Source organism: Protopterus annectens, chromosome 2.part0 (assembly GCF_019279795.1).
Source record: "Protopterus annectens isolate FY-2018-M chromosome 2.part0, PAN1.0, whole genome shotgun sequence".
In the NCBI taxonomy this organism is placed as follows: domain Eukaryota; kingdom Metazoa; phylum Chordata; order Ceratodontiformes; family Protopteridae; genus Protopterus; species Protopterus annectens.
Genome location: NC_056728.1, coordinates 1,310,351,000 through 1,310,378,481, shown reverse-complemented (window position 1 = coordinate 1,310,378,481; position 27,482 = coordinate 1,310,351,000). Strand labels below are relative to the sequence as shown.

The window sequence follows — 27,482 nt, the reverse complement described above, 5'->3', positions numbered from 1 at the left end:
CATTATACTCTATAATGGGTCTAATGAGGGATGAGTACAGTGGGACAATGACCTCCTTTTTTCTGAATGAAAAGCCCTTAGTGATGTGTGCCACATAAAAGGATTTCCTGACTGTTGTGGCGATGTGGTTATCGAAGGTGAGACCACTGTTCACCTGTGTCCCTAAGTCTCTCATCACACTTTCGATGTTTAGTGTACGTTGTAATTCATGGGTACATGTTTTTTTCCAAAGGGGAGAACTATACATTTCTTGGCATTAAGCTTGAGCCCATGGTTCTGGCACCAGGCATCTGTTTCTGTAAGGCCCTTTTGTAGAATATCCACATCATTTGGAGATTCAATAATGGCTCCCAGCTTGCAGTCATCTGCGAACTTTGTTAGCCAGAGTCGCTTAGTGTTGGCCTGTACTTCCCACTTTCCTTTTTGCAGAACTCTCCCCATTTGGGCAGTAGTGTCCTTTGATAAAACATGAAACATGAGAAATATCCTGCAATTTTAGGACAAAAGTATTTCTGAAGTTGCCACTAATATTTGCATTAAATACTTAATTTGTATATGAAACATGCAAATATTATGCAAAACAACAGAAACAACTGCAATTCTGCAACACCAAGCTTTTATTTTGGTAAAAAAAATCCATTTCTTTGCACTAGTTGTGGGTATGTTTTGTCTTACAAAATCTCAAATGTCCCACTTTGCGTGGTTGAAAAGGTGGCAACCCTACGATGAGAACAGTCTACTAAGTACTTCTGTTGGGAAGCTCACATGATGGTTAAATGTGTTACTTAATATAAATAACACGTTATTTTGAAGAATTTATATTATTCAGTATTATTGACCGTGGATATCAATTAAAGATTTCTTAGCAGTGAATGTATGAGCATTTCAATGTGGAACTGCGGAGAACGTGGATTTTTTATGACTCAAAATGAGGTAGACTTGAGAGGTATAAATCTAACTTATACTAAATATGAACGTACTCATGCTGCTTTTCAGTACGTTATTAAAACAAACAATACATATCCTAATAAATCAAGACATATGATAATAAAGTTACTGCTTGTACACTCTATGCTACTTAGTGCATGTTAAGATGTGTGCGTATTTAGGAGGGGGCACTTCCGCTCGGCAGGTAGGTGTGACGCCATTGGGAGGAGTTAGGGAAGTCATACAGACCTTTGAGGAAAACTAAGAAGATGGAATTAAAGTGATGGGATTATCGTTGTGAATTTACCAGTTTTTAATATAAACCCGAAGATAAAAGGACTACAATGTGTGGCTTCGGTAGGAAAAGTAGGATACGAATATTTTTGTGTGATTGCCGTCTGTCAGTGGTGGTTTTGTACTAATACAGCACGGCGATATCGGTACCAGAGGGGATACAGATTAAGTTTTTGTTTTATTTGAACCGTTTGCGTGTTTTTTTGTTTGTGTGAACTGTGACCACAGTGAGTAATTTGTAGATTAACTAACATTACTAAGCGTCTAAATAAAACTAAACTAATTCGTACAGCGTTTAAACCTATTACATCGTGCACCTCGCTTAACATTTTAATTTATTACATTTATAAATTATGTAGGCTGAAAAAAGATGTTGTACTGTGCTTTTGTCGAGGGTCACGGGGTTATGGATCTGGAGAAGATACATTTGATTACATGCTGGAGTAAAGCTGCTGTTTTGTTTATTGTGGGATTCTTATTTTTTCGCACTTTGAGGCTTGAGCTTGACATTTCAGCTGTCCCCGGGTGTATCTTAATTTTGCTATGCTTGTCTATAAAATGTTTAACTTTGAAGACCTCATAACTGCACTAACTCACTGTAATCGGTCAACTCTCTCTCATCTTCCCCTAGACAGTGCGGTAGACTACTTCTCTGAGCATACTAAATCACTTTGCCCCTACCAGAATTGTTAGAACAAAGTCCAGCTATACCCCTTGCCTCACCAAAAGTACACGAATTCTACTAAATAGAAGTAAGGCACAAGAAGCATGGCTTCACAGCAAAACTAATGCAAGCAGTCAAGACTTACCTTGAACTAAGAAATAAGGCCAAAAAACATGTAAGGACGAAGAAGAAAAAAACGCTACTCAGATATTCAAACTAAACACAAGTGTAACCCTCAAAAATTCTGGGAAACCATCAATAAAATTCTACAACCAGGGAAAACAAGTACTCTCTAATCTGAGCTTCTTTACTGATTACATTCCTGAAGCCTTGAAATAGCTATTGTAATGCCACTTCATAAGAGGGCACAAATATGGACTCTGGTAACTATATACCTGTTGATCTTACTAGTCTAATGTAAAGCTGTAGGGCGCATTATCTCAGACTTCATTAATCTGGAAATTGAAAATCTCTCCGTCCTGGACCCACATCAATTTTGCCTTATCAAAAAAGGTCCTGCCTCTCTAACCTTTATTAATTTCTTTGAAAAAGTAATTGAAGCAGTGGATCGTGGTTATGCAGTGCATACAGCATGTCTAGACCTGGCCAAGGCCTTTGACACTATTCCTCATTCAAGCATTATTGATGTTTAAATCTGAATATAATTCTTATATTGTGCGATGGATAGCTAACTGTAGCAGGTGCCGCTTCTGAAAGCAAAATATTTTCCAGTGGTGTACTACGGGGCTCAGTCTTGGGTCCTTTCCTATTTGACATATGTTTCTCAGACCTTCAGAATAGCACTTTTGGCTTACGGTTGAGTTTGCAGAAAACTGCACTTTGGGTGGTGGTTGATCTTTAGCTGACTTGCAGTTCCTCCAACATGACTTAAACCATATTAACAATTGGTGCGAGGAAAATGGTGTCAAAATTAAATGTAAAAAAAATGTAGCATAGTTTTATTTTGGTAAACAAAATATATTTTTTGTGTACTGTATAGGAGATGCACCCCTTCAGTCAGACTGTTGTAAGGGATTTGGATACTGTTGTTGATTCCTTGTCATTTGACCATCATGTCTCCACAGTAGTTTAGAAAGTCTTTTATCTGGCCTATCTAGGCATCTCCATTAGATCCAGAGCAGTCTTAATTCCCCTTTGCTCATCTCTTATCAGACCCATTATTGAATATAATGTACATTTTGGCATGTCTTTATTTAAACATGTCACACAACTTGTGATACCTCAGTGATAACCAAGGTTTTTGAGGTCACTGATCTTTTTAAGCAGGAGATAACTGGCAACTGTTTCTCTATATGTAGTCTTTTTCAGCTTCCTCTATGGAGGTCTGTGTCTAGCCTTTCATACCACGAAAGATCAATACAATTTGATCTCCTCTTTCCTTCGCAGAACTAATGATAATTTATCAAATAGTCTGTTAAAGGAGCCAAGCCTTCATCAGCAGATGCACAAGACATGTTGGCATGATAAATTTATATCCCTTGCCTCTGGAACAAACTTTCCACTACATGCAAGCAGATTAGCACCCTTGTCACTTTCAAGGTAAACTTGGCTAATTGGATGGTCAGCCTCAAATTCTCTGCTGGGTTATTTTGCCCTCCTTGAGGCTAGAGGGAAGTACTGAAAAGTTTTTTTTTTTTGATGGGCTTGAAATGGTCTGCAAACCAATTGCCTAGTACTTAACTATGAGCCTATGATTGTCCATTGAATGAAATGTTAAAGTAATGTACCATCTGCCTGAACTACTGGTGTACCAGGTAGATGTCAAAGATCCATGGCACTTCCTGAAAAGAAGAGTAGAAGAACTTCCTTGGTTTTCTGGCTAAATTTAATATTTGTAAAAACAAAAGTACTATAAAAAAATCAAAATGAAAAACTTGGGGAAGCAGTTGCGTTATAAAGGCCATTGTACTTTTTATTCTGGTACCTTGGCCATTCGCCTTAAAGTAATGAAATCACAATACAAAAAGATCAGCCTTGTATACATAGTGCTCGTCAATTAATTGAACTTTTAATCAATTAGAAAAATTCTGTTAAAATCACACCTGACTTTTTAATAAACCCGATCACATTCACCCAAAATTCATGAAATATCTGTATAGCTTAACAAATCATTAAGTAAATGCATTTTTACTTAGACATTTGAATTATAAAGTCATAAAATTACAACGTCAGATTGGCATTTAAATTCATCCCCTAGTGTTTAATGTCCTGTAACTTAATATCATGTTACATTCCAACCTATTTAATTCCTCCATAAAATTTCCACCCCTAGGTAAATGAGGTCAGGCAAAGATGCTAAAAAGTAGACTATCCCCAGACCCACCATGTGGTGCTGAATGAAAGATGTTCCGCCACAGGGCTGTCCAAGTAACCCCTTCTAATATCTCACAAATGTTCCATAATTCTTTAACGTTTTGCTTGTTCTGCCCAATATACTATTTTTATAGGTGGGCACCCACATTCAGTGACATCACCCCATGAGTCACAATAGGACATTTCCCTGGCCACATATTTTTTTACCATTGATCTTCTTTCCTATTAATTTCTTAATTTTATTGCATACTTTGTTTCCATATGCTCGAGCTCCCACATTTTCTCCTTCATGTTTAAAAGTTATGATCCCCACTCTACAGTTCCTTCACTTTACTATGCCTTCCATATGAGACTGTCACATACTTGGGAAAAGTACAGTTTTGTACCTACCATAAATGTAGATGTTCGAGGATCTCCATTGCTGCAGTCCTGACTAATGGGTACTCCGCTGCCCTCCATCGGCCCGAATACCAAAGGGCTAGATCTGGCGTCGGTCATGGCGCCCGAGACTGACGTGGTGTCAGTATAAATGCGCGTGACCGACGCCATAACTTTAGTCTTTCTTGCCTCAGATGTCAGAATGCAAAAATAAAACACCACCCAAAAACCCCAATCTAAAAAGAAAAAAGGGGGAAGGAGGGAGGGAAAATTGGACTGCAGCAATGGAGATCCTCGAACATCTACATTTATGGTAGGTACAAAACTGTACTATGTTCGTCGTCTCCCATTGCTGCAGTCCTGACTAATGGGTAGAATCCCAGAGCCACGGAAAAAACAAAAAGGGAGGTCGGACAACTAAATAGCCTGAGGAGCTGCAGACATGCCCTGTAAGACTGCAGTGGCAAACCCAGCCCTAGACGTAGAATAAAGAGGCAAATGATAATGCTTCGTAAAGGTATGTACAGAACTCCAGGTAGCTGCCTCCAGAATGTCTTTAGTAGCTACCCCTCTTAAAAAAGCAGTAGATGTGGCCGTAGCCCTAGTAGAATGAGGCCTGATCCCAACTGGAACCTCTTTACCATGATGAGAATAACAAAAAGCAATACAATGGCCAATCCACTTGGAAATAGTTTGTTTCGAGACAGCCTTCCCACGGGAAGTCACAGCAAACGAAACAAACAACTGATGAGAACTTCTGAACTCTTTGGTTCTGAACAAATAATATCGTAACTGCCTATGTACATCCAAAGAATGCAAAACTTTTTCCCCTTCAGTTTGGGGGTCAGCATAAAAAGTAGGCAAATGTATAGACTGGTTCAATGCCACATTAGAAACCACTTTAGGCAGAAAAGTAGGATTAGTACGTAAGGAAACTCTGTCCCTGTGAAAAATCAGAAAAGGTTCCACTGCATGAGAGCCTGTAATTCAGATACCCTTCTAGCAGAAGTAACAGCCAACAAAAAAGCAGTCTTCCAAGACAACAACTTCAAGTCAGTCGTAGCTGCAGGTTCAAAAGGAGGCAGAGTCAGCTTCTCCAAAACAAAATTAAGATCCCAAGCAGGAATAGGAGCCCTCCGTGGGGGTCTTATATTCTTTGCCCTCTAAGAAATTGTTTAAGCAATGGATGTGAAAATAAAGGAGGGTCACCAGCATAGTGAGCAGAAATAGCTGCAGCATGCACTTTAATAGAAGAGAAAGACAAACCCTTGTCCAATAACATAGTCAAATATTGCAATGTACAACTCAAATCAGGCAATGTGACCTCAAAGCCTTTAGCTGAACTCCAAAGAAAAAATCTCTTCCATTTATCAGCATAAACTTTTCGAGTACTAGGACGCCTGGCTTCCAAAAGAACATCCAAAACTTGTTGAGGGAGCTGAAGGCCCTCATTCTCTAAAACTGAATGTGCCAGGCTGTCAGGTGCAGGGATCGCACCCTGACATTGAGAAAATGATTGTTTTCTTGAGACAATAAGTGAGGAATCTGTGGTAATGGCCAAGGGGCCTCCTGAATTAAACTCCTCAACAGAGGGTACCAATGCTGACGAGGCCAATCCGGTGCTATAAGGATCATGCACGGTTTGTCCCTCCTGACTTTCAACAGGACTTTTGGAAGAAGAGGCAGAGGAGGAAAGGCATACACGTGAAGGTTGCTCCAACTGAAGGATAGTGCATCTATTTTCCAGGCTTTCGGATGAAACAGCCTTGTGCAAAACAGAGGTAGTTGGAAATTCAGAGGAGAAGCGAACAGATCTATGTCTGGAGTTCCCCAAGCCATGGTCAACTGACGAAACACCTGAGGATCCAACTTCCATTCGTGAGGATCCACCATTTGTCTGCTCAGAACATCTGCTAACGAATTTTGTTCCCCTGGCAGAAACTGTGCTCGAAGAGTGATGTGCAGACCCAAAGCAGTTTCCCATAATAGCATTGCTTGTCTGCAAAGAGGGTAAGAATGAGTTCCCCCCTGCTTGTTGATGTACCACATGACAGTTGTGTTGTCTGTTCGAACCAACACCAGTCCCGGGCGAAGCAGATCAATTTGCCTTAAAAGCATTCAAGGATCTGCCAGCATCTCCTTCATATTGATATGCAAGTGAAGCAACTCCGGGGGCCAAAGGTCTTGAATCCATTTTCCTTTGAAATGAGCACCCCAGGCTGACTCCGAGGCGTCTGTCGTTAATATCTGACTTGCCTCTGGTTGGGTCACAGAGAGTCCCTTGTTTAGGTGACATTCCTGAGCCCACCACACAAATTCCTTCTGGATGCAAGGAAGAATCCGAATGACAGTGTCCAAATCGTGGCTGTGTTGAGTCCAAACACTTTTGAGATACCATTGTAGCTTCCGCATATGCAGTTTGGCATTGGGAAGTACTAGAATGCAAGATGCCATGAACCCCAAGGCTTGAAGGACTGTCCTTGCAGTCAGCCTGGACAGGACTGATAGCTGTAGGAAGTACTGGTGAAGATTTCTTTGTTTGTCCGGGGTAAGAAATGCCATCTGAGTCGCTGTATTCAGACTCACACCCAGAAAACACATCTCGTGAGGGTACTAGACTGGACTTTATTTCGTTCACAGAATACCCCAGGCATCTGAAAACTGTCATCACACACTGCAGATGTCGAAGTAGGTCGTGCTTGTCTTGAGCCAGTATCAAACAATCGTCCAGATAGGGATAAATCTGAATTCCCCGTAGTCTGAGAAAAGCTATTACTGGAGCCAGGACTTTCGTGAATACCCTGGGCAGTAGATAAGCCAAAGGGCAATGCAAAGAACTGATAATGCAAATTCCCAGTCCGAAACCTCAGGAATTTCCTGCAACTGGGCCTGATAGGAATGTGAAGATAGGCCTCCTTGAGATCCAAAGTCACCATCCAGTGATCCCTGCCCAGCATAGGCAACAGCTGTTGCAGTGTTAACATCTTGAATTTCGGAATTTCTAGAAAGGTGTTTAGAATGGATAAATCCAGAATGGGCCTCCAAGTATTTCCTTTCTTTGGCACTAAGAAAAGACGGGAATAAAACCCTGTGCCCCTTTCCGCCGAAGGAACTTCCTGTATTGCTCCCAACTGGAGCAGAGAAGAAATCTGTGCCTGTGCTTCCAATTTTTGCTGATGAGGCACATCCGGCATACCGTTGAAAGGCGGGAAAGTGTGAAAATAAAATTTGTAGCCTCGAGTTACAATGTCCAACACCCATTTGTCCTGGGTAACCAAATGCCAATTTCCGTTGAAAAGTCCCAGTTTTCCGCCCAGAGGAGCTGCCAGCAAAGCAGAGTCCGGCAGCCGAAGACACAGGTCATTGGGTCTGCTTCCGAAAGGACTGACCCTTGCCCTCCCCAGCAGAAGGGGTAGAGGAACTCAAAGACCTAGAAGTAACAGGGCCCTGAAAGGAAGCCCTACCTCTACTACTCGACTTGCCTCTAGAATGAAAATCCGAAGAGGGAAAAGACCATCCCTTAGCAGGCCAATTCCTATTGAATTTAGGAGGCTGAACCTGTAAAAATTCCTTCACTGTCTGCATAGATTTAGCTTTTTCCTCCATTTTTTTCAAAACTAATTCCACAGGAGGGCCAAAAGAACATCAGACTGCAAAGGAGCATCCATAATACGAGCTTTAACATGCTCCGACAAGGACTGATCTTTAAGCCAGGCATGTCTGCGAACAACAGAACTAGTAGCAGCCACCCTGGAAGAAGCTTGTAAAGCATCAAAACCACACTGCAGAGAATGCTTCCCAACCTGGTCTGAAGCATGCACTAAATCCTGAAGCTCCTTACAGTCAATACCTTCAGCTAAAGCATCCACTTTACATTTCAATTGACTTAACAAAAAATTCTGATACTTGAGCATATGAAACTGACAATTCAAAGCCCTCATAGCCAAAGTAGAAGAGGTATACAGTTTTTTACCCCACCTATCCAGGGCCCTAGCATCTTTGTCCAGAGGAACTGGATTCTTAACCACAGAGGCCTTAACGCCCTTGGGGCCTTGAGAAATAGTTTCAGGATCAGCCCTAGGGCTCTTAAACAAGTACTTGTGAGCTTCCGGAACCCTGTAGTATCTATCTGGTTTAACAGGGGCAGGAGGCAGAGAATCCGGGTTAAGGGCAGCCTCAGAAAACACATCCTGAACAACATCCAGTACAGGAGGAATAGCAAAGGGCCTGTGCTGAGGCAAAAACAAAAATTCTCTCAGCCGTTTACGAGAATCGGAATAATCCTGGCCCTCCCATTTGAAATGTTCCCTCATGGAATGCAAAGTTTCAGAGAAAGAAAAATCTTCTGGAGGGGATGCAGAGGGAGAAGCATCCTCAGCCTCCGAATCAGAATAGGGAGGGAAATCCTGAAGGTTTTCCACAGAGGAATCAGACTCAATGGAAGACTGAACCAAACCCTCCAACTCTGTCTCTACCCTGGGCCTCTTCTGAGGGGGAGGCATGGAACCCCTAATTAAAGAAATCAAATCTTCAGCCATCTTCAGCATGTGCTTCCTAGGAGCTGGACCCTGGGGAAAAGCACCCGCAGGGGCAGATTTGGACTTAGAATGGCCTTTGCCTAGAGAAGGAGGAGGCTTAACCACCCTACGAGGGGAGGGAGCCACAGACAACAGAGGAGCACCCTCAACCTGGCCTAACAAAGGAGAAGCCACCCCCTGTAGTAACAAAGGCTCCCCTTGACACTCAGGCACACCGTCAGAAAGAGCCACTGAAGCAGCCAGTGGTTCAACAGGACCGACGTCCGGAGCGGACGCCCCATCCTGCTTGGACCGCAAAGACTTTTCTTTGCGCTTCCTAGAAGAGCCAGTCGCCGGAGAATCCGACGGCATGTTGTAATTACAACGGTTACCAAACACCAGCCTAGCACAGTCCAACCGACGTTTAATAGTACGCTTATTAAAAGTAGCACAAAAGCGACACCCAACAACGTCGTGCTCAGGCCCTAAACAAGGAATGCAGAGTGAATGGTAATCCCTATGAGGAATCTGTTTCCCACAAGAAATACAGTTATTAACTTTTTCTGACATCCGACAATACTGAGACAAGAAAAAGACAAAAAATAAAATGTCCCCAATGGGGTACTTAGCCCAACTTGGTCTCCGGTCTGAAACTTGAAAACCGACAATTCCAGAACGCCGAACGGCACTTGCAAATTCTGTTTCTGCTCAGGACAATGCGGCAAGAAAGACTAAAGTTATGGCGTCGGTCATGCGCATTTATACTGACACCACGTCAGTCTCGGGCGCCATGACCGACGCCAGATCTAGCCCTTTGGTATTCGGGCTGATGGAGGGCAGCGGAGTACCCATTAGTCAGGACTGCAGCAATGGGAGACGACGAACATCAAATGTCCCACTCTGGTATCTCGGCAAACCATATACCACAACTCTTTTTTCCGTCTTCTCAAAACAGACTGAAGGGGGAAAACTGTTACAAAAAAAACAAAACAATTTTTCTCATCATGAAGCGCTGTCTTTCTTACTTCCCCAAAAGTTTCTACCATAACTGTTCCCAAGTGTTTCATTCTGGCTAAATTTCCCATCTTGTAAATACCACCTTTTGCTTTCCCTTGAAAGTAAGCCACAATGCTGGAGGGATTGGCGTTATGGAAGTTGTAGGTGTATAAAGAAGCAAGGGTAGGAGCCCCAGTTGAAAGTGTAGTTTTATAGGGATGTGGTGAAACCCAGAGCACTGTTAAGTGATAAAATTTGGGGAGGGTTTGCAACGGTTACCCTTCAATTGTTCTGTTTTAAGTTTGTTGTAGCCTGTTGTATTTTGCAAGGTTTTGTCTAAAACTCGTCAGTTTTAGCCACTGTACTTTCCTTGGTAAGTGTCATTTTGGTTGTAAAAAATAAAATAAACAGTGTGTACTTTGTTTAAAACATCCTTATTAAACGTGATAAACTATGCATGTGTGTATAGGAGTGTATATATTATGTAAATATATATAAGTACATATATATGTGTGTGAAATACACACACACTAACATTTACAATTGCTTAGTTACTGCCTTTTCTTAAATTTCATTCCTCCTGACCACTATTCTGATTGTATTGTACCCACAAATTCTTTTTCTTTATTTGCTCCCCTCCTTTACTAAAGATCCCACTTCCAGTTATTTCATGTTCAGTTAACAGTTGGTTTAGATTTTGATTAACATTTTTTGTTTGCAGCTAATAGCATTAGCCTTAATAAGGCTTCACTATGTCTGGGCAGTTCAGATTGCAAGTTCCATTGTTGAAGAATCATTTCATTAGTTAATACCACTTGCTCCCCCGGCATTTCTGACAAAAGTATTCTGTAGGAAATTTTTAAAATCTGCTGTATTGTGTTCCTAAAAAGTATGTCCCCAGTTACCTTTCTCTTTCCCAGTACACCTCCCAGCATGTTCTGTCTGCCTGAGGAAATGTTCTCCTTTGTTAGTGTTCTGAATATAGTTGATCACCTCTACCCCTGAAATAAAGTGCCCTACTAACTGCATTGGGTCAAGAACTGCTCCGAGTTCATGTAAGCTATTTCAGTAACGTAAATGTTTTTGTTTTTAACTAATTTGACATTTGGTAACCAGGAAAGCTGGGCAGAGATTACCCATTTTTCAGAGGAGGCCTGAGGAGAGAAACTCCACAAATAAACTGAAGAAAAACAACTCAACAAATAGATTAAGCATAGCATATGAGGCTAAATTGAAATTACAAATACAAAATACATTGGTACAGTATTTACATTGTAGTAATACATTCAAATTGGTATATATTTTCTGTTTACAGTTTAACAGAATAATTGGTGGTAAAAGGAAAGGATAAGAAAAGGAAAGATGTTTAAGCGTAAGTAAATAGATCTGAGAAACAGGAAAATCTGGTTAATACTAGATTGGTAGTTGAATTATGGTAGCAGCTTAAGAGGAAAAGGGTATTGGGTTGAAAAGTAAGGTGTTAGTGGCTAATGGTATAGGAGATGGTATCTAGGAGGGATAAGAACTTGAGCAAAGCCAGGATTTGGAAGGATGTTCGTGAAGAAGGTCTTGAAGGATTGGTAGTGAGGAACTTGTCTGATAAATACTGACAAGCTGTGACAAGCCATGGCTACAGTGAGTAGACTCCGTGTGACCTCAGTGGTTTATAAACAGCTTAGAGTTGTTTGTGAGAAGAGTGTAGTTCACACTGAGAAGTATAGTGTTGTAAAAGGGCAGACGTGGCAGGACAGGCTGAAGGGTTGTTGAGTATTTTGAGTTAGTAGTAGTTGGTTCATGGTAAGTTGGTGTGGAAAATTCAAGCCAGTTAAGTTGTTTAATAGATATGCGCTGATGTGACTTGTAAGGTTGACCAGTAGCAAATTTTGCTATTTTGTTGTTGCATTGGCTTAATTTGTTTTTAAGGGGGCTGAGGGTTAGAATAGGGGAGGCCTAGAGAAGGGAAGGCAAGAGGCAAGTTGTGGCAAGTTTTAGCTTTAGTAGAGCTGGTTAGGAATTGTTTAGCCCTATATAACATGCTAAGTTTTTGGTGGGTCAAGTTTAATGCTGTTCATGTGCAGGTCCGATATGAGATTGTCATCTGTTGTGACACCTAATAGCTTAGAATGAGGAGTAACTTCAGTTATAGTATTGTTAGTGATCATGTTTTAACATTGTTTATCTAGAGAATGTTGTTTAGGAAAGAATAATAGGCTGTGAAGTTGTTTTTTTCATTTGGTCTTCAACATGTGGGACTCTGGATCTGGTATGGATCCAACTCAGCCACATAGTCCACCATTGGCTCCAAGCTCCTCCCCTCAGAGCTCATTTGCCACTTGTCAGAGACAGCAGCGTGGTTCAGCTCCTTGTTAAAGTAAGAAGTTTTTTTTTTATCCTTTTCTCATACTGTCTGTTTCACTTCTTTGCTTTACCCCCAACCTATCCCTGTGCACTTCGTGTTGGTTTAAAAAAAACTCTCTTTCGTTCCCTTTATACTGTTTTGTGTGAGGGAGTGTAGTGTGTGTGGGTTCCTGTGGCCATGGCTGAACCACCCAAGCTGAGCTTCAGGAAATGTGCTGTGTGTGGCCATAAGCTCCCTCCTTCTGATGGCCACATGCTGGGTGTTGCTGACCTAGATTCCTCCTCCTCTTCGATCTGCATGAGCTTCAGTCTATGTGCCTTGATCGACAGGAGGAATAAGTTGATCCTTAAGGGCCTCCTCCCTTCAGAGGCTTTTTCCTCTGTCTTGGCCTCTGGGACTCGACCTCCCATCAAGAAGTCCAGGGATGGAGAAAAGACCCATTCAAAGGAACAGGACTGGTCTAGAAAGTGGTCTCCTGACTGCTCTTCTTTGGTCTAGCCACCGGCCAAGTCTTGGCCAGATCTGACCCGGAACTCTCCTCAGCTCTGGTCTCCCTGCTTCTCACCAGAGCCGGAGACTACCTAGACTCGATACCCTCTCTGTCTCCCTTCCACGCCACTCCAGGCCTGGGTGGTGGTTTCTTCCATCCAGTCCTCTTGGAGCCTTTCTGAAGTCGAGGTGGACAGAATGATGTAGAAGTTTATCCGGACCCAGATTCAGTTGGGAGTCTTGCCTGCTCTCTCCCTCTCTGGGGCTGAGAGCAGGCAGTCCGTTTTCCTTCCCATTGCTCCTTCCCTGATCCGACCTCTGGTTTCGGAGTCATCGGGGCCAAGGTTTCCTGGTGTCAAGGGGTTGGTACTGGTGGTTCCAGGTGCCTCAAAGCTGACTATTTCCCTGAGTGGTGCTGCTCCGTTTTTGGAGCCATCCAACACTTGGAGCCATAGCCTCGGTGTTGGATCTGAGGAGATGGCGTAGACTTCAGTGTTTTCGGAGTTGGCCCTTCCTGTTGGAGTTTTGGCAACAGGGGCGGCGGATCTGGTCCTTGTCATTCATAAGTCCGGGATTCGTTTGCAATTTGCTTTCGATGTGGTGGAGAGGGTTCTCTCGGCTCCTTTGAGGATGACCGCATCAAGGGTCTCAAAGTTCATCTTGGTGTGCTCTTTTTCTGAGTCAGATTCTGCCATCCTGCTCCCTCAGGGACAGCCTGTTGCCACTGTGTCCCAGGAGACCCCCCCCCCCGGAACTTCCCGAGGTTTGAGTCCACCCCAGAAATCCCCCCTGAAGAGCTCCCTCAGAAATGCACGTGCAAGAGGAGGCGCTTTGAATTCCTATCGGAGTCCCTCACTGAAAATACTGACTTGGAGGAAGGGGGGGGGGTTCCCCCATCACCCCTGGAGGATGTCTCCTTTGGAGGCGGCATGGAAATCCTGCATCTGCGCAGAGGGTGGTCTAGCCAAAAGCCCAACCTGGATGAGTCTGTATTCCTCAAGGATTTTGGCACAGGACCCTCTACCTCCTGGGTGTCCCCCTCCCACAGATCCCGCGTGGATTTAATTTCATCTGGGGTGTGGAAGGAACTGGATAAGGTTGAACCTATCCCCAAGCGCCCAGGCAAAATACTCTGTGCTCCCTTGGATAAGCAGCATTGGTTGAAGGGATCCTCAGTCTATGCCATGGTGGTTGTGGTGGCCACCAAGAAAGAATTCGCTCAGATGAACTCTGTGGTCTATCCTCCAGACACAGAGTCTTGGATTATGGACTGTTTTGGGAAGTGGGCTTACGCTTCAGCTATGTTAGCCTTATGTGCACTGAAATACATGGCACACATTATCAGACTACGGAGGGACCTTGTCAAAGAGGTTGCTGAGTCTGCCCCGGGGTCCTTGTTGGCAGAGTAGAAAAAGCTGCTCTCCTCTTGTATGGCCACCCTTACCTCTATATCAAATACTTCCATGAGCTCCTATCACACACTACAGAAGGTGCCTCTAGGGCTGCCAGGACAGTACAGAAGGTGCCTCTAGGGCTGCCAGGACAGGTGCAGCCATTGGTTATCCCACCTGGTTTCGGTGCTTTCTCAGAGCTCTTCAAGGCATTGGTCACAAATACCCCTGTGATGGTTCCACTCTCTTACCAAAAAAAAGAAAAAAAAGACTGACACCTTAGTCCAGAGCGAGAAGGACTGGAAGACTGTCTGCCATCAGTGTCCACTTCTCCACCCTGCAATAATCCTTTTCTAAAAATCAGTGTGGGGTGAAGAACATTTGGTTCTGGAAATCTCAAACCTCTTCCCATGAAGCTAAGGATTCGCCTTCCCCTAGATGCAGAAGGGGATATGACAGACACCACCCTTGTGGCAGAGGGGTCCCAAGGAACCTAGGGTCTCCTGATCCTTTCCTGGACAGACCCTTGTAGCAGCCCTGTAGGGTTGCCTGACTACTAATCTGTGGAGGCAGTCTGGGGACATCTGTCTCTGCACCCAACAGCCTGGGAGTCTATCACTGACTATCGTTGGGTTTTGCAGATAATATCCACAGGATACTCTATCCCCTTTCTTCAACCCCCAGTCCCTCCCAAACACCTCCTGGACATTCCACCCGTGTAATGGGACCAGGCAACCATAGAAATTTCCAGGCTGCTGGAAAAACGAGTCATCCAGCCTGTCTCCCCAGACCAGTCCAAATCAGGCATCTATTCCAAGTTCGTTTTATGCCAAAGAAAATGAGGGACTTAACTCATTCTGGATCTTTCAACCATGAACCTGTTGGTTGCCAAGACAAAATTGTGGATGGTCACCCTTCAGTCCAGTCTGCCCTTCCTGCAGATAAACCACTGGATGTGCTCGGTGGATCCATATCAAGATGAACAGGCACTCCGCTTCCAGGTGGGAGCCAGTCATTTTCAGTTCAAAGTGCCCCCCTTTGGGCTCACCAGTGCCCCTGGGTGTTCACAAAAGTGATGGTGGTAGTGGCTGCTCACCTACGGCTGCAGGGGTTTCAGGTCTTCCCCTGCTTGGATAGTTGGCTCCTTTCTGCTCCCTCCAGGCATCGACTTTGTCAAACTAGGGATCTTCTCAAGACCACTCATTACCTGGGCATAACCATAAATCTCAAGTCCCAACTGGTACCAGTGCAGTTTTTCAGTTTTCATTGGGGCTCGTGTAGACACTATCCAAGGCAAGGTATTTCTGGTTTGGACAGGCTGCTATCCTTCAGCGTTATGTCTCTTGCGTCCTTCAAGCCAGACTTCCCTCAGTGGATTCAGTTCTTCAGGCATTGGGGTCCATGGCAGCCATGATCACTCTCATTCCAATGGCATGCCTTCATATGAGAGTCCTTCAATGGATTCTGGTGGTACAGTGGTCCTTGCTATACCTTCCCTTATCACACCCAATTTGATTGTCTTGGGTTTGCAAGGACTCCCTTTGGTGGCTTCAATACCCGGATCTCCTTCTGGGTCATCTGTCAATTCTTCCCTCCCCTATGATCACTGTGACCACGGATGCCTCCCTGCTCTACTGGGGGTGGGATTGCATGGGAACGGCAGTCCAAGGCACATGGTCTTTCCTGGAGACCCATCTGCATATTGGTGTCCTAGAAATGAGGGGAGTGCTTTTGGCATTGCAGGCTCTACACGACTGTCTTCCTCAGACGGACTATTGCCATTCAGACGGACAATGTTAGTAGTCTCGTACATCAACAAATAGGGGGGAACCAGATCCTACCCCCTTTGTCAAAAAGCCATGAGGTTGTGGGAGTGGGTGATCTGGCCATTTTCTGGTGGCAACGCACATTCTGGGGAGGTCCATCATACTGTCGGACAGGCTCAGCAGATCTGTTCTGATTCATTATGAATGGTCTCTGAATCGTCAGTAGTGGAGCAGATCTTTCTGAAGTGTGGTCTGCCTTGCTGCGATTTCTTTGCTGCCTGTTCCAATGCAAACTTCAGTGAGTATTTCGCTCTGAACCCCCATCCAGGGAAGCTCCCCAGAGACGCTCTAGTTCATGCTTGGCTCTCTGGTCTACTATATGCTTACCCTCTGCTGCCTCTGATATTCGCTTTCATTCAGAAAGTTTGATGGCTGGGGAGCTCGGTGATCTTCATTGCCCCTTTCCTGGCCTCGTCAAGTTTGGTTCCTCTCTCTCTGTGTGGTTTTGTGCAGTATGTCCACCTTGGACGATAGATCTGTTCTGGATCTGGTTACTCATACTTCAGGGATCCCTCACCCAGACTTAGTCAGCCTGAAGCTCACAGCTTGGCTACTCCAGTTCCTTTGATAGTTAGGACTCGCAGGCCCCCCCAGGAAAGTTTACTCGAGTGAAAGGAAGTGTTTCTCGATCTGGGCTTCTCTGCATGACCTGGATCATTTCACTGTGCCAGTTCAAGCCATTTTGGAGTTTTTGGCCAATTAATTTTTTTTTTTTTTTTTAATCATGGTGCTAGCTTCTCTACGATTAAGGTACAATTGGCAGCAATTTCTAATTTTCACATGGGTGAGAATGTCATCGTCTTTGGCTTCGTCAAGCTTTGTGAGGTCTTTTTGAAAGGTACCTTTCTACTTGGATCTCCAGTTAAGGACCTAATGCCCCCTTGGGATCTCATCCTGGAGCTGCAGGCTCTGGTTTCTCCCCCCTTCGAGCCAGCGGCTACGGTTGAGCTGCAATTTCTGTCTTGGAAAACTGCTTTCTTGGTTGCAATTAGCCAAGAGGGTTCCTGAGATCCAAGCCTTGTCTGTCAAGCCCCCTTCTATGGTATTTCATAAAGACAGGGTATCCCTGGGGACTAATCCATTTCTTCTGAATGTGGCATCAGTTTTAACCAGGTCATCAGTCTGCCAGTTTTCTTTCCAAATTTCCAGAATAAAGGAGTACAAACTGCACTTACTTGATGTCCACAGGCAGCTGCGTTTCTATTTGCACAGGACCAATCCTTTCATAAGTCTGATCAACTTTTTGTTTTCTTTTCTAAACCCTTCTTGGGAAAGCCTGTCTCTAAAATTACTATTGCTCGATGGATTTCTGAATGCATCCTGTCTGCCTATTGAGCCAAAGGGTTATTTTCACCAGGGCATGTCCAGGCGCATTCCACCAGGTCTGCTGCAACTTCTGTGACTTGGTCCAGGGTTTCCTTAGGCGATGTCTGCTCTGCAGCTGTCTGGGTGTCATTGCATACATTTATCTCCCTTTATAAATTGGATCTCCTTTCCAGTGGCAGGGCATCCTTTGGCTCATTTGGCTCAGCCGTGCTCCGGAACATCCATCCATGAGGACTTCCCAGTGTTTGTTGGTAGCTGGGGACTCTGTCCCATTGGTTGAAGACCAAATGAAAACAACTTCAGATAAAAAAAAAAAAAAAAAAAAAAAGTTGTACTTAAACATAACGTTCCATCTGAGTTGTTGCTTTTCATTTGTCTTCAACAGTCTCTCTCTCCTTTCCCCGGCCTTGTGTGGGCTGTGTAGTGGACCGGATGAGTAGTGGACCGGATGGAAAAGTCATAGCCCCTCCTTACTGGCTAGTCTGTCTTAATTGTTTTGCAGGTACTGTCAGGTTTGTAGACATGTCGTCTAGGTTGGGGTGCTGCTGTTTTGAAGCAAACTCGATCTGAGAGGAGGAGGGAGAGTGTTATTAATAGTAGCTGAGGAGCTTGGATCCGATGCTGGATTATGCGGCTGAGTCTGGGGTCCAACAGTTTGAAGTTAAATGAAAAGCAACAACTCAAATGGAATGTTATGGTAAGTACATAACTTTTTTTTTTTTTTGGGGGTTTAGTAAGGTTGTTAGAGGAGCAGATTAGAGTAGTCTTGTCAGCATTCTTTATTTTATTTATATTTATTTATATATATATATATATATATAGTGTGGGAAATATGCGGTGTAGACTAATATTGTGTAATGCTGATATTGTAAGAAGTTGAACTATGTGCTGTGCTGTTCTTGTATTCATTCTTAATAACTTTGTAGTGCAAAATTCTGCAGGAAAAGAAGTGTTCATGGTTAAGCTCCAGGGTTACCCTGTAATCATTTGTATTGCCTGACTTTTTGAGAGTGGCAGTGTGAAGCTTGTTAAACTGGTGTAGGTTTAAAGATGCACTTCTCTTCTGGACACTGACTTTGAGGTGGTGGTAAGTGTATTACAGCTTTCAAAGCTGTGAAAGACTTTGATCTCCTACACTTCTGTTTCTTTCTGTTTGTATATAAAGCAGGTAAAGCTCCATGTAGCACTGATAATTAACATCCGATTGCTGCAGTCATAATCCTGTACATAGTATACTGTTGGAAGTGGATGTTAAGAAATTCACACTGTCTTTGCTTTGGACCAGTCTTGTGGTGGGTTTCTTGATGGCTCTGTTTAGAACCTATAACATAAGGAGTTATGATTGGGTGTTAAGTCAACAACTTATGTATTTGAAACTTTGTCAAGAAATTCACCTCAGTGGAGTTCAAGAGGTAACTCATTGGTCAAGAACTCACAACAAGTGAGCTATGATTAGAGATATGTATGTGATCATATATTTTTGTAGCGCCTAATGATTTTTCTGCCTCAGTTTTTGTTCCATACAAAAAAGCCAGAGTAGAAGCACCAAGTGTTCATTGAATGTTACTACATTTTAGTGTTGCATCACAGATGGTAGCCAGAACCAAAGTGCACTTTTTGATGCTGTGAAACTCCTATTTCACGCTGCCTCACAAAAAAAAGGAAGTCTTGCAGTCCAGAGTGTGTTAGCCTTTAAAAGCTGTTTTAACTTATGTAAGCTGTGCTGTTCTGTTTGACTGCCGTTACTGATTTTAGTGAAAGACTACAGCTTAACAGTAATTTAAAATTGCTTAAAATGTGTAGATCAATATGTGTATGTACCTTTAAGAAGCTATCCAAGGGTTTGCACAAGTGTATAAATACAGAGCACGTGTATGTCTGACTGCATTTTGTAGTTTGCTGTTGAGATGTAAGGCCTGTCTGTTAACTAGTTCATTCGTACTTTATGATGCTGCTATCCATCTTGATGTTTCTGTGTATTAAAGCATCTAAATGAGCCCCCCCCCCCCGAATGTTAGAGAAGGACGAGCAACATGGTGCCAAAGTGGGATGTCTAAAGGACATGGAGTCAGAACTGGCATGTCCAAAGGGCATGAAGTTGGAGGCAGCTTGGCTAAAACTAAGTAAGACACTTCCTTAGAACTAGTGGAATATACAGCAGTAAATCATCCCTAAAATATGCAAACTTTGCAAAACGGGTCAAACAAATTTCAGATATTAAAACTTGCTTAGCACTATTTCTTTTTCGCATAATATTAAATGGGGCATACAGAATGTTCTAAATGATATTCATATAAACCAATGTGTGATATTGATAAAAATATTCGAGTTATCAGAAGTGTGTATATAAAGTGTTCGCATGTTTATGCAGTATTACAGTAAAGCTATTTCGCAAAAGTATGGGCCATTACAAGGCATATTTTTCAGAGTATAGTCATTACAGAGCATATTTTACAAAGTAGTGTTTTGAAGAGTTTATTGTGCACATTTTTGGTAAATTCAGCTTTACAAAAAATCCTCAATGCTCACTACTTTCAGTACTCAGTTTGGCAGATACAGATTTTTGAGAATGCAGTTTGGGATAAGTTCTGCAAGTGAAGTTTTTCAACCTGCACTAGAGCAACTTTTTTCTATGTATCCTTGTGCTGTTATAGTAGACTATATACTAGTAGGAGGTAATTGTGAAGCTGAACATGACAGAAACCTCAGATTTAGAAAGGGCACGTCAAGTTAATCTTGAGCTCAATCCACAGAAATGCAAATTCAGGCAAAAAGAAGTTACTTATATTGGTCATTTATTTACTAGTACATGCTTACGACCAGACCCTTCTAATCAAGCAGCCAGCTCCAGACAATGTTCAAGCCCTACAACATTTTCTTGGCATGGCCATCTTGCTCATTCTGGACTTGAGACAACTTTCAGTACCGCTTAGAGAGCTGACACGTAAAGATGTGTCCTGGTCTTGGTTAGAGCAACACCAAAGAGCATTTAATGTTCTGAAACGGAGAATTGCTAGTCCACCAAATCTCAGATACTATGATGTTCACAAGCCAGTTATACTTTCCTGTGATGCTTTGAAATTTGGTCTTAGTGCAGATCAACCTGTGTCGAACTCTTACCCAAACTGAAATGCAGTGTGCCCAGATAGTGAAAGAGCTTTTGGCAATTGTTTGCATGTTCAAAATTCCATGATTGTTATAACAGACCTATCCAGATCGAAACAGGCCACCAACCTGTATATGTATTCAGCTCCAGCTCGACTGCCAACGTATGATGCTGAGATTAAAAAAGTACAATTTTAATCTTGTCTAGAAGAAAGGCAAAGTTCATTGTCTTGCTGATGCATTATCCAGATCGCTCAGAAATACCACAGAACAGCACAAGAATGAGAACCTTTATTTTTGAAGTCATGGAAGTGACAAATTTTTCTTCCGCACGTTTTGATGAGCTTGAGAGAGCACACAGCCACAGATCCAGTTTTAGAGGCTCAAACACTTTATCAAACAAGGATGGCTGTCAAAGCAATGGCTGTCAAAGCAATGGCTGTCAAAGCAATCTAGTTTACCTCAAGAAGTGCAACCTTACTTTCCATGCAGAGCTGAGATTTTGTCTGACAAAGGTATCGTACTGAAAGGTCTGAAAGTAATTGTTCCAAATTCCTTGCAACCGGAGTACATTAATATCTTGTATAGTGGACACCCAGGAGTCAAATCTACCAAAAAAGGGTGAGAGGACTAGTATTTTGGCCTTCTATGTCACAAGACATTGAGGGAGCACTTTTATCTTGTTCATTGTGTAATAGTACAGAACTACTTCAGCTAAACCAGATTCTGGAACTACCTTGGTTGACTGTAGCCACAGGTATCTTTGAGTGGAATGGTCAACGTTATTTGATATTGGTAGACCCGTACTCCATTTAATTTGAGATTGATCTACTTCCCAACCTAGCATCCAGTACTGTTTTTTACTAAGATGAAGTGTCATTTTGCAGTACATGGTAGCCTGCACAAAGTCATTTCTGACCATGGCACGCAGTTTACAAGGCAACAGTTTAAAAGATTTGCTGAAGAGTGGGACTTTACTTACGTTACAAGTAGCCCCGAGTACCTGCAGTTAAATAGTTTGGCAGAATGTGCAGTTCAAAGTGCAAATCAGTTACTAGAAAAGTCAAAAAGAGCGAATAGTGATGTTTTCCTGAGTCTCTTGAATCTCAGAAATGTTCCTTGTGTAAACATCTTGATTCACCTGCTCAGAGACCTCTGTCGAGACAAACCAAAACCACATTACCAATCCAGTAGTCAGTTGTTGGTTTCATGTGTCAAGAACAACAGATCAGTGAAATTCGATCTGTTGAAGTGCCTAACCCAGAAGTCCTACTACGATAAGACCAGCAAATCGCTCAGTCCATTACGTGAAGTGGTAAGGATGCAAATGTCCAAAGGTTATAATCTGATTGGTGTCGTGAAGAATATTTACCCAGAGCAGAGGTCATACATTGTGGAATCAGGAGGAGCAATCTTTAGGTGGAATCGGAAACATTTGAAACTGGTTTCTGAGCCTATATCACAGCGCACAGCCTGTGAGAAAGACCCTCTCCGTGAGTTGTCCGGTGTTCCAATTCCTGAGGAAGTTCCAGAGGGCATTCCTATTCCTGTGACTAATCCAGAAATTCCTGATAGTTGTGCACCACAGACTGTGTCCTTGTTGCTAAATTTGGTTCCAACTGTTATGAGATATGGTCGCATCTGTAAACCTTGTAACTGATATGAAGCAACTTGGACATGAACATTGTGTTTTGTTTCTAATGTATAAAGTAATGCATGTCTAGTACTAATATTGTTTTGCATAAAGGGCAATTTTTTTAAGAGGGAGGCTGTAGATCAGTGTGTATGCACCTTTAAGAAGCTTTCCAAGGGCTTGCACAAGTGTATAAATACAGAGCATGTGCGAGTCTGACTGCCATTTTGTAGTTAGCTGTTGAGATTTAAGCATGTATGTATGTAAGGTTTGTCTGTTAACTAGTTCATTCATACTTTATGATGCTGCCATCCATCCTGATGCTTTTCTATGTATTAAAACATCTAAATGACCCCCCCCCCCCACCTGCTTGTCAATGTTAGAGAAGAACAAGCAATAGAATGTGTTTAAACACCTTTTTCTAACATCAGAAAAAGGTTCTTACAAAGTTGACCCCCCCCCCCCAATTTGGATTGTACATATGACCGCTTATGCACTACAACCTCAGAGAACTGATAATCTTTCGCCTGAGGTATTGGCAAAAACTGACTGTCTGCAACATTTTAACTCCTTGAAAGTCTAACTTGAAGTTCATGTTAATGAATTACTCTATCCTCTACTAATTTTCTAAAGTAAATATTGCACTTGCTTGTTTTTTGTCCATGTAATGAAAATGTACAGAAAAAGCAGAATGGTTGACTGTGACTCTTTCAGCATTGGAGTAATTATAAGTAGAATGAGTGTGGGCTTGTTTGAACCTGCTTGGCCATTGTTTATTCATCTGATATGGTAAATTTAAATGTAATGAATTGATAATTAATAAATCAACATAGAAGTGGTAATTTAATTGCCAGGAAGAAGCATGCGTAGAACATTCAGCATGCTTTTGATGAAAGAGCCTGATATCCTTGACCAAGGAGTGGATTCATGAGTTATGTAAAGTGAGCTGATAGAAGCCTGATGTTGAAGTAGAGCTTTGAAGTCTGTAATAATTCCTTCATGAGCAGCAGTTCAGTCCAACAATTATGCTAGTACAACCACATGAACTAGCTCACTTTTTAGCATAAATTGGATTGAGCTCAATGCATGGTGATTTAATGATCTGGAAGTGTGGTGCAGTTCGGAATATTGCTTGAACAGAAACACTTAATAATAAGATGTAGAAATTGCACCGTAACCCTACTCTTTACAGAACCAGCCTTGAGTTTGCTGCATTTGTAGGTATATGTTCTGCACCACTAAATCCATAGTAAAACGTAATTTACCATCCTGAATGATGTATCATGATTTTCAGTGAGGTGTGCGCTCTACAACTGAACTGTCTTCTCACTTAAATAAAAACATCCCTGTTACAACTGGTAATTAGATTCTGAGTCAAGGTATAGTTAGATACTGAAGTTAGTGACTTTTCAGAATTTTCCAGCCTCACTTTTATGTAGAGGTGCCTGAATCGCTGCTTAGTTAATGCACCATACAGAGTGAAGGGTTCTCTAGGTTCTTAATCTGTTTGGTAACTGCAAAGTAAAGGTGAGAGGTCTATTAACGTACTTTTGTTGTGCATAATTAATAGCCTGTATGTGAAATGCGTAACTGGAGTGTACTTGTCCCTCCCTTCTTTCCAGGAACAGTGTTCAGTGTATAATGGAGCTCTGTTTGTCTTGCTAGACTGGCACCTTTGAGCACTAGCAAAGCTGTCCGTGCAAGCCATAGTATAAACTTAAACTGCAACTCTGACTTTAGGTGTAAACAAAACATTCACTGTCGTCATTCACTTTGCAGGTGTAATTTTTACATCTGACTTGCTCCTTGCAGAAATAAATTGGCCTCCTTTGTTGTAAGGTGATTATGTTGAGTTTAAAGTCCAGAATAGATAAAGTTCTGAAGTTTATTATGTCTGTCAGGTAGTACATGAATGCCTAAGAGAAATTGAGTTAGTAATGACTACTGTGTTTTGTATTTGTACACAAATATATATATTTTTTCCCTGTAGCCTTGTATCGCTGGGTTAAAGAATTTTGTATTCGGGATATCAGTGACTGCAGCTTAATATATATTGCTCTGCCTGAAGCCTTTTAGCTAGCACCTACTGAACTGCATTTGTGTATAATTCTGTTGTCTAAACCTAGATATGTTTACTGAACTAGGATTTCACAGGGAAAAGACTACAATAGATTTATTTTATGTAATGTGTGACTATAAAGTTAGTGCAGGTATAACTGTGTCCACATTGGTATTCAGATTGTAACACACAGTTCCTCAAATTAATGCTGCTTATTTTCAGTTGTTTGGAGCAGTGGTCTACAAATTATAGTTTCTGAGGAAACTGTTAACCTTCAGTAACAGAACAAATGCCTAAAATGGCACAAAATCCATGCCAAAAGTACCCTCTGAAAACAAGTTTATTAGAATTCTGTATAAGGACTTTTTATATGGTTGCCACTGGACCTCCCTTTTCTGTCAGGACAGGCTGTGGGGGAGATGAGCCATTGCACAAGGGTTTGGATGCATGGATTGTTCTACCCCACTCCACGCCTCTGTCTTGAAGCTTGATCCTTAATGTAGGGCTGTGCTCATTCCTGCTGCCTGGCCATGATCAGCTTATTACATCATGATACTAGTCAATCATTAATTCCTGCGAAGACCAATCTTGGATGAATGACTCGTGCCTTATTCCTGTTTTTCTGCTCCCATATAACTTGGTGCACTAGTTACCAGCATTTTACTGCCCTGCTCATACTGTCGTGGAGCCTACACTGCCTCTTAGTCCTCTACTGTACTCTGAATAGGAAGTGGCTTTTATGAGCCTGCATAACTTGTAACACCAGTTACCAAGTTTCACTGTTCCGGTCGTGCTGTCCTTGTGCCTATCCTCTATCTGTCCTTCAGCATACTTCAAATAGGTCGTCATTTCCCACAAAAAAAAATCTCAGTTTGTGACTAATTCCTAACCGTATTCTTTTGGTCAGCTATTAAGACACTGGTTAGTAAATGCATAAAAGTTATAGGGAGTTACACACAGTTCACTTCACACTTTTCAAAATTTTTCTGTGCTTTGCTATGGTTAACTCGCCCAAGCAAATAGTAATTGTTTGCATTTTATATGCAATCTGCTTGATCCTGCCAAGGAAACCTGCAGGTGCTGCATTTCATTGATTGTTCCAAAAGTATTAAGTCAGAGCTTATAGTCTTGGATGACTTTACACATATTGGAAGACCACTGTAAATGAATGAGTTCATTAGTTTTATACATCTTTCTGGTTTAGCACAGCGTATTGCAACTAACACTAGGTACGACTAAGTCGGTATGAAAGAAGGCACGCTTGACTGGGCACTTACTACTACTTGTTTGTATTTCTCATGTAGGAACCATAGCAGTTAAATTTAGTGACACTGTATTTGATCCAGTGTGCCAAGATCTGAAAAGTCCACACAGGCTCCACCATTATTTCATAACCAGAAACAGTTTGTCTTTTTTGTAGTCTCTCTTTTTTTTTTTTTTTTTTTTTAACTGTTACAAAACAAAATACACTGGCAACATTTCAACCCAACAAACTGTTCTAAAGGACAGTGGCAGTTCCTAAATGCTTTACCTAATGCATGGATCCCATCAAATTATCTGTGATATGATCCCAGTTATTCTCATTAGGGGTAATATATAACTGTTGACCATGCGATGGGTAAGCCCAATCCGTAACCAAATGGGATAGATTAATTTGAGTGCAAAATGGATAAGTGCCTAGGCTTAAAATGTCCCGCAAGGACATCTAGCCTAGTAGTTGCCTTTGAACAGAGTCATCCCTTAGTACAGACCAGATGTATTTACAGTTTAGTTTATATGTAATTAACACCAGATTTCTACTAATAGGTGTGGTAAATTATGCTAGTAATTTACTACAGTAGACTCCCTCTTATCCGGTCTGGCTGGGACTGGACTTTAGGCCAGATAAACGAATGGCTGGCTAATCAGACAAAGCATACGAAATAATATTTATAGGTTATAAATCAGCTAGAATAATAGGATTTGTTAGTATGCATTTCTTCTAATGAGTATGAAGTCTAAAACTCGTGTCTGCAATTATTTAGCTCAGAGGAGGCAGAAGTGTTCTTCTGTCTTTTGCTAGGACTACAGCAGAAATTTGATGGCTGGTTAAAGAGGCCGGATAAGAGGGAGTCTACTGACCGTGACTCTTGTGTAGTGAGGATATAGGCTGTTTGCTCTATTTTGCTTGAAATGATGCTGCTGCCATATCATATCTACTTACAACATATGCACCTTAACCCATTCATCTGCGTCTCCTGCTTCCCATCATATCTATCAGAGTCTGCTTGTATTGTATAACAGCAGCAGCCGTGCCCAGACCTGTTTCAGTTGTATTCCAGAGCTGTTCCCTTTAATTGTATTTGTTTCACTGCTGTTTGCCCTTCAGTAGGTCACCCAGTTAGCCTATTTTTCGCTCCTGTCTAACCTTGATTTTTCTGCTCAAGTTTATTCCTAGTCTCTCTTGTATTTCGGTCATTTATTGCTGTGATTTCTAATGCCTGAGGACCCTGCTGCTTTTTTGAATAGCCTGGTAATAGTCTAAAACAATCTTAGTCAATTAGACATGTCAGTTTAGTTTTAGATTACCTTGTGTTGGTCTTGCCTGGACATGGCAGTGATCCTAGGGGGTGGGGGGTGATGTCATTCAGTAGAGCCTGTAGGTCTATTTTTTTTATTTATTTTTATATAAATGTGGATACCACACTACAATCCCAGAAAATGTGGTCCAACTTACCTCTCCTCCCCCTGCCGACGCCTAAGATCCTATTGCAGGAGTCTAGTCTAGCTGGCATGTTGAAGTATTTGTGGAGACATTTCTAGGAAAATACTCTGAGCCTAGCTACTTGGGTAACATTGAAGTTTCTCTTCAGGTTCTACACCTGTACATTTTTAAATTTAGCTGTTGTATTCAAATTATTTGTAGAAGAGCTCTAGTAACGAAGCTTATACCCCCCCACAGCCTTTGTCAGACTGGCTGCCTCTAGCTGTTAACAAAAAAAAAATGTAGGTAAGTTAGGTTGGTGTGTTAGTGCAGGATTTACTACTATTATTTTTCTCTGTAGTTTTTAGCAATTCTATGTATATTAATATAATGAAGGGTCTCTAAAAGTGAATGTTGGGTGAGCCTGAATGTATGTCGACCAGGCCCCAGCTGTTGTAATTTGGTCTTGGAAGACTGTCGACGACAAATGTTTTGATCAGT

At 42.1% G+C, this 27,482-nt stretch overlaps 1 protein-coding gene across 1 annotated transcript in view; it reads left to right on the top strand.

Moving 5' to 3' along the window:
- The first annotated feature begins 1,122 nt into the window (after window positions 1–1,122).
- Window positions 1,123–27,482, top strand: part of KRTCAP3 (keratinocyte associated protein 3) — a 371,008-nt gene continuing 344,648 nt past the window's right edge. The window contains exon 1 of the mRNA XM_044060398.1: window positions 1,123–1,284. Coding sequence (XP_043916333.1) covers window positions 1,272–1,284 — 13 coding nt within the window. The 5' untranslated portion in view covers window positions 1,123–1,271. The remainder of the gene's footprint in view (window positions 1,285–27,482) is intronic.